Raw genomic sequence first — 14,011 nt, 5'->3', positions numbered from 1 at the left:
GTTAATTCCCATTTTAAAGAAGTGTCATCACTGATGTATGTGGTGAAAGGTGACAGCAATACATATTATGAAAAAAATCATTGAATGATGGTGAGATTATCAGATTGCATACTGCAGAGCTGTTAGAATTGACCAATTCCAATTGTGACTCATTGACAGTGTAATCACAGGATGCCATGTTTCTGTATTTTTATCTAGTGCATGATTTTACATTTATGAACATTTAAAGTGTGTTTCCAATCTTTGCACCACTTTGAAACGTTTTCAAGCTTTCACAATGTTTGCAAAGTTTTTTTCAGATAATACTTTTTATAGATATCTACATAATGTACAAAAAGTCTGAGGCTACTATAAATATTGTCTGCCAGGTCATTTATATACATGAACAATTAAGTCCCAGCACCCTTCTGCGGCGCGTGTCTTGAGTTAATTCTACATCTATTGACAATCCTCCATCTAAGATATGTTGCATCCTACCTACTAAGAAATCCTCAATCCAGTCACAGACTTAGTTCTATACCCCCCCCCCCCCCCCTCCAATATGTTGTACTTGCATTAATAGGCATAGGTGTGTTACTGAGACAAATTCTGTTTGGAAGTCAGGAAATACAGAAACTACCTGTTTATCTTGATCCAAGACTTTCAGGATGTCATGAGTCAAAAGTAAAGGTTGGTTTTTGTGTGACCAATGTTTTCAGAATCCTTGCTGGTTGGTACGGAGGTGATAGTGCTGTTTGAGATACCTCTTTATGGTTCTCATGTCCTTGCGTGCTTGCATTGTGTTTTTGTAATCAGTTGCTGTGAACATCTACTGCCTTAGTGTACATGCCAGATCAGTATATATGCCAGAACAGTGCTGAATAGCAGTGCTTTTTAACTAGAGGGATCTAAACACTGAAATCGTTGTCAATACAATTTGTCTGTAGGTGTAAGACATTGTGATTACATTTATTTTAAGTATATATATCCTGCATAATATGTGTATAAAACTTTCTCATGCATCCATTACTTCAGATTGTTTATTCTTCATTTACCATTGTTGTATATACACACATTTTCAGTTATATTTGAGACACATTTGAGTTAGTAAATATAATTTCTTGACACATTGGATGTAATAATCTTTTTTTATCGCAGGGTGGTATGAAGACAACTGGTTTGAAGTAAATTTGGAAAAAGAAAAAATAGAATGTACTAAAGAACAAATGAAGATAGCTGCTGAAGGACATTTGACAACAGAAGCACTGATGTGGAACCAAAATAATCAGCGCACAATTTCAGGCATGGTAAGAGAATTCTGTCTTCTGGTAATACTGTGCAGATATGGCTCCTGACGTTTCAGTTGATGCTACAACTTTTGTCATTTCAATTGATGTTGTAGCTTCTTTTGAAAGTGATATTCTTCAGGAAGATTGGGATGAGATGTGTATTACCATTCCCCAAATTGAAATTCTTCTCCGTCTCAGTACAAACAATTTATAATTTATTCACTATTACACCTTATCTGACTGAAATTGACCATTATCAATGGTCAAACATGATAAATGAATGAAGAAAGGGGAAACTTTAACTTCAAATAGTCTTGAATTCTAAACTTAAAGTAAAGCTTCAACAATAAGAAAATTTAAAAGTGACAAAATTCATATGTATTGTGGTTGTGGCACAGAAACTTTTGTAGTTAGTTGCTTGGCACCTAAAATCAAGTCTAAGGCCACGGGTGATTAGCATTTCCACCTTGTTTAATTTTTTGTATTTATGGTGGAAGTGGAGATGCAACATGTGAAAAACTAAAGTGTAAACAACAGTAGTCCCACCATACTACAAAATGAACATACAAAAGAATGAAACTGGCACTGGAAGTTGTATGTGTTATTTTGTGTATGAGTGAATATGGTTACATACCGCTGAACAAATATGCTTTTGCTCTGAACAGGTTTTAAACAAACGATAATTGCCATCACTTTCAGCCTGTCATTTCAAAAATTTTAAAACTGGTTGTTTTAAGTTTGAAAAACACTGTTTTTATGATATGGTATTAGAGAATTCTTGGTTTCTCTTTATGAGCACATTTTTTGTACCATTCATAGATTTCTCAAGGAATGAACATCACTTGCAGTTTAAGCATTCTGAAATCCTGTTATGTAGTTGTCTTACTTGATGGAGCAGTACATCCATGGTGGAGGCACGTAACCATTCAGATTCGGATTAACTTGGAGATATGGATAAGTCTTGATTGAACAGTTCTGTATTAAGTATTAGACATTTTGAAATTTCATTGTTGGACAGAATCTGTAAGATTAAATGTACAAAGAAATTAACAATAACAAATACATATATAATGTAAGTGTGCAAATTGGTGATCGATATATAGAATTTTCAATTTTTACTTGCATTTAAATCAAACTGTAGTAAAAGGTTTGCAAAAGTGAGCCCACAGACTGAATATAATACAGATCTCATCTTATATAGGCCTATTTGACAGTTCTGTTGCCCATTTGAAGAGAGCCAGAGCTAAACTGATTGTGGTGGATAAGCTATCTGAGGAGTAAATGAAGGCCAGTAGGTTGGTGGTAACATTCACCGTAGAAATGAAATCAAAAAATAACTTAAAAAAGCAGCCATTTTCTGTGTTGTTGCTATACTAACAATGCCTTCAGTAAAATGTAATATATTAAAACACACCTATGTTATTTGTAAAAGAAAAACTTTTGTTGACAATGGATAATTTTTACATAGCGATGAACTACATGTCATTATATAACATTGTAGACAACTTGACAGAGATACATTTATGCTATTTCTATAGAGAAGAAACTTATATGTTGACATTAGATCAAATTTATTTAATATGAAATATGTGTCAAAAGGCAACGTCATGAATGCTGTAACAGAGGTACTCATTAGTCCTTATTATAACAGAAGCCATATTTGCAATTGTTGTTCTGCAGTGGATCTAAATCACAGAATAAAAATATAGTAGAAGTTGTAAAAGAATAAATTTACAATCATCACAAGCTAAAATGTTGCATGAGTATGACGAAATGTAGTATTATTACAGTAGTCAAACATATAATAAATGGCTTAGAGCACAACCATTTAGGTAAGCCTAGATGACTGGCAACAACTTGAAATTAAATTGAAGTTAGTATTACAATTATAAAGGTTAAAAAAAGAGCAGATGGAGATAATATTGGAGCACACTATCAGTGTACTTGAAGTAGATGTGTGAAAATACCAAAAAATATCCATGCATATCTTGGTTAAAGGTGCAGATCAGTTTGGGACTGGTTTTCTTCAAATATGTCTATATGAAATGAGATGTGTATTGTATTCAGTCTGTGTGCTCACTATTGCAAGCCTTTTACTAAAGTTTGATTCAGATGCAGGTATGATATCAATTGTAAAAATTGAAAATTCTGTTTATCGATCACTAGTTTGCATGCTTACGTTATATATGTATTTGTTGTTGTTAATTTCTTTGTACACTTTATCCCACAGAGTCTGTCAGATGGTGAAATTTTGAAATGCTTAATGCTTAATAAAGAATTCTGTGATTAACAGTTTTCGATATTTACAAGTTGTGTGGAAAGATGTTTTAAAGAAGAAAAAATTTAATAATCTTCATTGGGCAGAAAGTATGATCCGGACACAAAAGTGCCATACAATATTCTGAAAAATCTTGCATGGAATTAATGTGTGCATATTTTCCCTCACACAGAGAGCCACATTTATCTCCAGATGCTGCTGCCTAAGTGAGGCAAGTAGTGGCACAGGATGAAGTAAATGGTGAGGAAATGGAAGGAACATGAAATTGCGAGAGGGTGGAATGGGATGTGAGAAAGTTAGGAAAGTGGAAGCATATTAGGGAAAAGTAGCTGGTGCAGGGAAGGTTAGAGGGTTAGAGGATTGCTGGGAATAACATTACTAGATAAACAAATAAGTATGGAGAGGGAGACTACAGTGAAGATGGAGGACAACAGGGGAAGATGTAAGGAAAGTGTTCCAGATAGGGAGATAGTGTAGATCAGAAAAAAAAGCTGGTAATCAGGGCTAGTGTAAGTATAATTGGATGAAGTATGGTGGGAACGGTGGCCAGTGGGGGGGGGGGGGGGGGGGATTAGCATTTAGAGGACAGGTGCTGGCACAGATTATGGAAAAGGGAGGAGGGGGGGGGGGTTACAGGAGTGGAGGGTATGTTGCCCCATGATGTCACATATGCAATTTTGAAAAGTTGGGGTTGAATTAGAGAGGGGAGAAGGATTTGAACGACACAAATCAACAGTTTGGCGGTAGCCATTCATCCAGGTACATCATTTGCTGGTCATATCCTTGTGGAATGCTGTGCAGTGATTGAAACAAAATGTATTATGATGTGGCTGCTTTCATGGTTTGTTCTTGATCCAGTGGGATAAAAAAAAATATAAATCAGTATACTGTAACAGTTGACATTTATTTGTCATCCCATTGTGTGTTCCAAAAGATTACACATCCATCGTCAAGTCAGTTCTTTAAGATTACAATTACCAGTCTGGAATAGGAGCTGGTGGACGGGTGAAAGGGGCTTCCACAGGCCTTTAACCCATGGGCCTGGGGGAGAGAAGGTTAGAGTTTTAACACCTCATTGATGAAAAGATCATCATAGATAAAGCACTAACTCAGATTAGATAAGGGTGCCGTACCTCCCAAATGGAGGGCTAGTGACTTAACCACTGAGCTATGTGGGAGGATAGGCTGTTCCAGCTCGTATGCCTGCCTGCCTGGGGGGCAGCCAGATGCCCATAGGCACAGATGGGCAGTGATGGGCAAACAGCTGGTGCAGGGGCAGTATTAGAGCCAGGCTGCAGAGTATGTGACTGTACTGCACTGCCTGAGCATATGTGGGCAAGGATGGCCAAGCAGCTCCTGCACGTGCAGAACTCTTGCAATAGAGCCTTTCAGCATGTAGCCCATATTATTTGCACATGTTTGTGAGTGAGATTAGGGGCAGTCAGAGGTGCTGTTTCCTGATGGAGCAGCATTGGAACAGCTTGCGGTAGGAAGTTGGAAGCAGGAGTGGAATGAGAATGGACAGGAAAGAATGGCGTGTGAGTTGGGTGGACATCAAATAACTACTTTGTGTGTGTGTGTGTGTTTGTGTGTGTGTGTTTTTAGTGATCTGCCCATGTATTCATAATATAGTTAATGGACTGAGCTGATTAGGACACTGGACTTGTACTCAGGAGTGGGAATAAAATCCTTCTTCACGTCCCCATTTGTTTTCCCATTTAAAAAATCACTTCAAATGAGTGAAAATCTTGGACGTGGTGATTGTCAGTTCAGTTTTGAAGCATAGCTCAGATATGATTTTTCTCGTGGTAATAACAAGTTTGAAGAAAGTTGTGGACATTGTGTACTAAAATGAACCCTGTCTTTTACACTTTTCAAGGGTCTTCAAAAAGTGGTGTGAACTGAGGGGAAAATGTTGAATGTGGGAAATAATGTTTTAAGCTGTGAAAGTTGTGTATAGGATACTCCTGGCATTTTGGCACTTCCTGCATGATATATGTACATAAGAGGTATCAAACTACTTGTCAGTGGCTAGTTTATTATCTAATAAAAACTGCTAATGTAACTGGAACTGGTAATTGTCTGCGAAGTAGAAACATTTGACTCAATTTCATACATCATAATCTATGTTTTTGGAAAGCCTGCAGCTGTTATTCAGGATTTTAAAAAATGAAACACTGCATCCATTATGTATTTTTTTGTGCTTAGCACAACACATTTCCAGAAATTTTTCTCATTTTAAATTGCAAATATTTGCATAAGTATTTTTTGTGGTGGTTGCATATGTGTTGTTCTATATCTCTTGCATTGTAGCCTTTTTTTTTTTTTTTTAGGTTATCAGGTACTGTGCCTCCTGAGTTATGTAGAGAACTACACACATGCAAACTGTCACTGACATTCATTGATTGTGTAACATCACAAAAGATACATACGTAAATACTGCATTTGACAATGAGAATAAATTCTCTAAGCACATTTCACTCAGAATTTAAAAAAAAAAAAAAAAAATCATAAATTGCACTGTGTTTAAACCAAAAACATGTGAGTGAAGGTGTCAACTAGCACTACAAGTGGCCAAATGGCGAAACATGCTAAATATGGTTTGACAAAGGTGTCATGTGATGATCATAACAATCATGAAACTGCACAAGCACATTAGAGACAGTTTGGAAATAGTCGTGATTGATCATGATATTTTTATGCGAACAAACCTAGTTACTTCCATCAGCCAATACGCCAAGTAGAGCTTGGCAGCAGCAGGAGATACAGCACGAATTGTTCCAACTTTTACCCATTTACCTGTTCAAATCCAATAAATAGAGCACCCTAGAGTCAAAAAATGAACCATGTAACCTTTGTAAACACTACTTGATGGCCCATGCTGTGCAAGCATCATTTTTTTTCTCTACGAATATTTTTTCATAAAGCATAAATTGTAGGAAAATTACAAATATTTTGATGCAAAATCTGGTGTAAATTAAAATTGTGGACATAGGAAATTAGATGGGAGCAATAAAAAAAAAAATGTCGTAAATGGGAGGGAAACATTAATTCCAGAAACAAATAAGTGAGGTTATACAGTTTTTCGATAAGTGTATAGCTTTGTTTAAATTTCGTATCTGTACCCCTACTAACCATTTGCATGTGGTCATTAATGGTTGACATAACCTTTTACATATACTGAGATAATGTCACCTGCACCACTGATGCCATTCCTAGTGGAGCTATAACAGAGTTATAAGAAAGATCACATAGTAACTACTAAGCTTTCTGCAACCATCTTTGTACATTAACTGCTTTTTGTGTTTAGAATGTTATGCTTCCTAAGTATGTGGTGTATGAAATGTGTATCAGATGCAAAGATTTATCACTTTTATTATAGCTACTTTTATATTGAAACACTGAAACTGGTCACTCTGCATAATCAAATGAGCTCATGCACTTGGACTTCAGCACTCCCTTTCCCGCTCCCTCCCCTCCCTCCCTCCCCTCCCTCCCTCCCCTCCCTCCCTCCCCTCCCTCCCTCCCTCCCCTCCCTCCCCTCCCTCCCCTCCCTCCCCTCCCTCCCCTCCCTCCCCTCCCTCCCCTCCCTCCCCTCCCTCCCCTCCCTCCCACACACACACACACACACACACACACACACACACACACACACACACACACAATATTTTCCAAAGTGTAAGCACAATTGAATGTGCTGACTTACAGACATCAGAAGACTTCCGCCAGAGGCTTAATGAAGCTTTGAGCTCACGCTACGACATAGCTAACATGCGCTATCCTGAAGGCTACCAGGAAGCTCCTCTGGCATATGATGCGGTGTGGGCTGTGGCTCTAGGTGAGCCTTTGATTTGTTCCACTAGTAAAAAAAAAGCAGCTTCAATAATTGTGCATCTGCTTTTAGCTCATGAGCATGATTGCAGCTTATAAAAGTAGTGAACAAGTCACCCTATTTTCCCTTTTATAAGTGCACAAATTCTTATATATGCTCAAATTTTTTGTGATTTTTTTATATTTTTTTATTTTTTTTTTTATGTTACCACACCATTGAAAATGTTCTAAGTATTCAGTGTAAAGTATTTTCCCAGCTTTATGAACAATATAATTTTCTAAATGGGGTATTTCAATTTTATCCCCTAAATAAGGGAATGGCTTTCTTTGGTTATGTGTTGCATTCACTGCATTTGTGCTGTCATGCATGTAATTCATGATGCTTGCTTCTTATCTCAGCTGAAACCATGAATTGAAAGGAAGCATTTTGAGCAAAGATATGCTTTATTGATTCCCTGTGAAAATAAAATTATATAGTGAGTGACATAGCATAGGTGTGCTTGTCTTATTTTTGATGTCAAAATAATTGGAAATGCAGCATTTTTAATACTCTAAGAAATGTAAGACCTGATAAAAATTAAAAATAACTTTTGTTTAAACAGGCCAGACAGTGCAAATGATTTGTGAATTTCCTGTCAATATGTTTTCAAATGCACAGGAAAATGATGAACTCATGATTGGTGCTACTCTGTATATTTAAGTAAACCCACACTAAATTATCTAATCTGCTGTAATTTTAAATGTAACCCAGAAACATTTAGTAGTCCGCAAAGGTAACCAAAACACAGTGCACAGTTACTACACTTTATTTTTTGTTGCACCACAAGTAGCATCAAAGAGAGAAATGATTCAAATCACCATGAGCTTTAAATTCTTGCACTTGATATCTGATACCTTATTATCTTCCATATTTTCTTAGATTGGATGCACATTGTAATGAGATTCATTATGATTTTCCATGGAAGAACACTACAAATTTGCCATAATACGCTACTTGACAATGCTGGGAATAAATTTTCTTTCTCGTTTTATTGTCATATGTAACTATTTCTCAGCACAATGGTTATGCCATATTTTAAATTTATTTACACTATTTTGAAAAAAGTACACATTGGTGAAGACTAATCAAATGCACAGGTGGCGAAGAATGTATGCAGAAATGAAAGAAGCAGGTGCTTGACTTCTACAGAAAATTTGTAAGCAAATTATTTGAAAACCTGCTAGTCAGCTTATTTGATGAAAATGTTGTTCTTCATATGATCTATAAGGGAAGATGAAGAAAGTAGGATTTAAGAACTCCAGGAAACTGACCTTAGATTTAAAACTAGAGGGCAATATAATATTTTGAAGAAACGTGTTTGTTGCGAGTAAGAAATATTTTCCAAAGAATTTGAGAGGGGAGGAAAGGTAATTGCACAACTTTGTTATGGATAGATAAATGTAAATGTCATGTGGCTAGGGCCTCCCGTCAGGTTTGACAGTTCGCTGGGTGCAAGCCTTTTGATTTGATGCCACTTTGGTGACTTGCTCGTCAATGGGGATGTATGATGATGATTAGGACTACACAACACCCAGTCCGTGAGCGGAGAAAATCTCCAACCCAGCTGGGAATTGCACCCGGGCCCTTAGGATTGACATTCTGTCGCGCTGACTACTTAGCTACTGGGGGCGGACTATGCATAGATAATGTTCCCTTACTAAATTTAGCCGGTGCTACAGTAACTGACTGGAAATTGCACCTTTTGGAAACGTAGTATCACAGTTGTGTATTAGGTGATCGTAGCATGATTAGAATGTAAAACTATTTAAGAAGTTCGTGCATAAGCATTCTTTTCAGTTATCTTGTAAGTCAGGGAAGCTGCTTGTGATAGCTATGACTGTTTGACATTTAAGTTGGAGAAGCAGTGAAGTAGGATAAGAATAGGATAGTGAGTCTAGAGTGGTTCTACAAGAGCAGGCAGAAGTTAATCATTTTGTTTTATGATATTGCCACTTAAAGCATAAGTACAGTTTTCTCCCCGAGAGATCAGTATTTGTTAGATCTCTAAAATGGAAGACGTCTATGTTTTAGAAGAGCTTTGTTGAGAAGACATTTTACTTTTCACTCACAAAATTTTCTTAATTAGTGTTGTATCTGCTTGATCGTTTGTGGAAATGCTATTTTATTTTTTCTCTCTGATGTTTCATAATACTTAAGTATGGAAACTTTTTATTTGTACTGTCCAAACATTGTTGATACTTCTTCATGAATAAACTTTCAATGAAGATCACTTCTTAAGCAAAAAGTGTCACTGTTCAATTTTTGATATACAGTTATGACATATTCTGGAAATTTGCACCTGCCTTAATGAAGTGAATTTTCCAACTGTTAAGATTGGCAGTTGTGCATAATGATGTCATCACACCAGTACCGTCACCTTACTACGTTTTACTGAGGCACTTAGTTTGCATCTGTTATTACTTTATGTATTGCAGAGCATGGCTTAATTGCACATTTGTTTATGACAAATTACTGTAAGTGTGCATACAGTAATGGGAACACCATAATTTTGAAAGTTTGTAATTTTTACTTCTTATATTGAATATAAAGTCATTTTGTTCAATAAATAGGCAAAAAATTAAAACTGACTGTTTCTGCATCTTTAAACACTTTTCTTTTAGCAATCTGAAAAGTTGTGGAGGTGTAGATTATTCATCACATATTTACATAATTTTTGTGTGCATTTATTTAAGCTATTGTTAGTGTGTGCGTGTGATTTATATAAAAGGGATAATTTTATATTATCTCTAATGTTATTAATGTTTAAGTAAATTCTTTCTTTCTGTTTCTTTCTTAGCTTTCAATAAGACAATGCAAGGCCTTCGCCGCCAAGGGATGAGTCTAAAAAATTTTACTTACACCAACAAAGAAATAGCAAATGCCATTTACTCTGCAATCAACAGCACACAGTTCTTAGGAGTATCTGTAAGTTAATACCTATATATTTCAGAATTTGATAGTAGATAAACAATATGTTAGTAATAACAATAGAAGCTGTAAGATTGGATACACACAGTTGTAGTAAATATACATTTCCAAAAATCTCAACAATTAAAGTGAGTGCATATAATAAACTTGATAATTTCTGTAGCTTTCAAATCAAGGAATAGGAAGGGAAATGTCAGTGTCCTTGCTTGAATCCCCTCAACTAAGAAAAGAATGAATGTAGGTATTTAAGGAAGGTCAGAAAAATTATAAAGCTTTGAAATCTGTTGGAAATGTTCTTGGTGCTGTTTTCAACAGTTGATTACGTCTATAAGAACAACTGTGCTATATATTTCTAGTAGCCTTAATTTCACTTCACATACTTTGGTAAAATTGAAATTACTGTGCCTCTTTTCAAAATGAAAATGTGAGATACATACGTCAAAGTTTTCATAGAACTAAAAGTTGGAACTCATTCAAACAGGCCTTGGAAGGTGCAGTGTTTCTGACCGATCAGTGTCATCCTCAGCCGATGGGCATCACTGGATGTGGATGTGGATGCAGAGGGGCATGCGGTCAGCACACCACTCCCCTGGCCATTGTCAGTTTTTGTGACCAGAGCTGCTACTTCTTAATCAAGTAGTTTCTCAATTTGCCTCACAAGGGCTGAGTGCACCCCGCCTGCCAACAGCATTCGGCAGATCTGGATGGTCATTCATCCAGGTGCTAGTCAAGCCTGACAGCATATAACTTCAGTGATATGATGGAACCCGGTGTTACTGCTATGGCAAGGCCATTGGCATAGAACTAAAACTTGTGTGTTTTAAACAGATGACAACTTTTCTTGGAAAATTTAATTTTCTGCAAGCTGCTGCAGTGCTGTGCTGTGAAAGTAATAAAGATGCAAAGGGGCTGTGTTTATCATAATTGTAAATTGTCCAGTTGTTCAGCAGTAACAGCTGCAAGTTGATACAGCAGTAGAAAATAAAACTGTAATTTTTACACCATCACTTAGCTGTCCTGTGCTGCCAGAAACCATAACGGCTGTATTCCTCCATATTAAAGTAAGACCTTATGCTCCAAATTTAGGGAGATGCTTTGTAGCATTGTCAGTACCATGGAAATACTACCATATCATGCAGTGGTGAGGCAACGTGGCATAAATGTGCCAATACTGGGACATTGTTCATCACCACAAACATGTGTAACCTTCTCTGAGAACCATGTTATTTGGAGTGCAGACTGCCCATTATTTATGGAAGAGTAGAACATTCAGGAAATTAATATCTTGAAGAAAGTGATTTGTTCTGAACAAGGAAAGTAATAGGCTCAAAAATTGTGGGTCTGTACTTTCATTACTGCCCGTAACCAAAACAACTGTGCAGAAGATGGATTACACAGTTTGAACTCACTCAGCTCAAATTGGCACACACTTGCAGCTAAAACTTAACTTGCAGTGGTGGACTTGCAAAGCCTATTCTCTCTTCCATACAATTAGAGAAACTGTCAGAAAATAGTACCTCAGAGCACATGAAACCTTGTGATCAGGCAATTCCATATCACATAGAAAGACAATCACATCCTCTTTGAAGGAAAAAAATTACCAGGAAGGGAAAAACAAAAGAAAGATAGTCAAGCCATCCATCCATCCATCCATGCGTTGCAGGTACTACCTGAAGAATCGGGTGCCCTTTCCACAGACAGTATGCATATTTGATATATGCTTGAAATAAATGACAGATCCTTCAGCCACTCCCTCAAGTGTTCCAGTGTCACCAACGTGTCAAGAGTGTATGATGAAAGAAATATGGTTCAATGGGCTCAGGACCCATGTGGAACTGAATTCAGCTTAGCACAGGGAAGAACTTTGTTGGTTACCCCGGAGGCACATGACACTCCTTTGCTAGGTGGATATGTCCGTCATAGTAAGGGTATCACTGGAGAGAGGTAAAGGTTGAACCACTACAGTTGTCAGCAACAGATACTTATCATCTCACTCCCTTGTCACCAGCTTCTCAACTGTCTCTGGTTAGTACCCTTGTATCAAATAGGGTAATTGTTCTTTGCATGTTCCCTCCAATGGAAGTCTGCATCAAGAGCCCCTCAACGATATTGCACTGCTTGCCAAACCATTCCTCATTTTTAAGGATTTTATTGCTCATAATTTGCCATAGAAATTTACCACCATCTACACCTAAGTGTCAAACTGCTAAGAGCTTTGTCTGTTCAGAAGTTGTATGTCTTCTGAACAACTGGCAGAGAACACCTTTCAGTGCTGCCCCAGAATCATTCATGTCCATCAGTAACTTGAAATGTTGTTTTAGCTTTGCCTACAATATGTATACAGAGATATACACTACAGTGACCACAATCCAATTCAGATATGTGTGACAAATCCAGCACTGCTCTAAAGAAATCTGTCGAAATGGGTGCTCAGCAAGTAAAGCTGGATCGTGTACAACCAACTGGGTTAGTTAGGCATCCAGCAATAATTGGTGGGTTACATTATGAATATGATGCACAAAACCACCCATGCATTTAATCGAAAATCATGAGGACAACTACAAAGACTGCTTGTCTTCTGGTGCAAAAATGAGTGCCACACATCATTTATGGTCATGAAGACAGATCTGGACTGAATATACTAATGAGCACACACACTGTGGATTGAGAATAAACCAAAGGAGGACAAAAGTAATAATAAGTAGTAGAAATGAGATTAGCAATAAATTTGACATCAAAGTTAATGAATATGAAGTAGAAAAAGTGAGGGAATTCTGTTACCTGGGAAACAAAATAACACATGGCAGATGAAGCTGGGAAGATGTAAAAAGCAGACTAGTACAGGCATAGACGATATTCCTGGCCATAATATGTCTACTACTATCAAGCGTCAGCCTTAATTTAAGGAAGAAAATTCTGAAAATGTGCATCTAAAGCACAGCATTATATGGAAGTGAATCATGGTCTGTGAAAAAAACTAGGAAATAGGCAAATCAAAGCATTTGAGATGTTGTGCCATAGAAAAATGGTAAAAATTAGGTGAACTGCAAGTTTCCCATATTGTGTATGACATTCTCTTTAGTTACACTGTTATTATAGCCAATCCGTCAAGGATTCATGTCGTGTTTCAATGTCGACAGACTTAACAGCTGACAGTTTGGATTGTGTGGGATACTCCTTGATTGCTACAAATTACAGGTACTTTCAGCAGCAGTAAATAAATGGAGAAAGTGTACAGGTTGATACCTGTCAGTATAATCCAACTGGATACCTGTTTCAGCGTCTAAATTTTGAAGGCAAAAAATTTTTCACGTGACAAGATTGCAGAATTATTGCAGAAAAAGATGACTTAAACAAAATCTTCAAACACAAAGGTAATAGGGATCCTTCCTCTAGAGCAACCTGGACCCTTAAATACCAGAGTATTCAGTAATAATGAATAAAAACAAACTCTTGAGCATATCTCTTAATGAAACTAAACCACATTTCTTCATAGTGAGTGAATTGGGTTGCAAGGAAGAGGAAGCATATGGATACAGGCTAAATAATTACAAACACATAAACCTGTTCTTAGAAAGACACACAAATGTGGCAGGGTGGGCATTTGGAGTAGAAGTGATATAGCACGTGAAAAAGTCAAAGGGATTTATGATCTGAGTGCCAAAA

At 36.9% G+C, this 14,011-nt stretch overlaps 1 protein-coding gene across 2 annotated transcripts in view; it reads left to right on the top strand.

Annotated features, from left to right (window-relative positions):
- Positions 1–14,011, top strand: part of LOC126470311 (gamma-aminobutyric acid type B receptor subunit 1) — a 118,332-nt gene that overhangs the window by 41,578 nt on the left and 62,743 nt on the right. For both annotated transcript variants that reach the window (XM_050098083.1, XM_050098082.1), the window contains exons 7-9: positions 1,138–1,286; positions 7,255–7,384; positions 10,215–10,342. In XM_050098083.1, coding sequence (XP_049954040.1) covers positions 1,138–1,286; positions 7,255–7,384; positions 10,215–10,342 — 407 coding nt within the window. The remainder of the gene's footprint in view (positions 1–1,137; positions 1,287–7,254; positions 7,385–10,214; positions 10,343–14,011) is intronic.

This window comes from Schistocerca serialis, chromosome 3 (genome assembly GCF_023864345.2).
Source record: "Schistocerca serialis cubense isolate TAMUIC-IGC-003099 chromosome 3, iqSchSeri2.2, whole genome shotgun sequence".
In the NCBI taxonomy this organism is placed as follows: Eukaryota; Metazoa; Arthropoda; class Insecta; order Orthoptera; family Acrididae; genus Schistocerca; species Schistocerca serialis.
The sequence above is the reverse complement of the archived record's forward strand: the minus strand, read 5'-3'. Positions and strand labels throughout refer to the sequence as shown.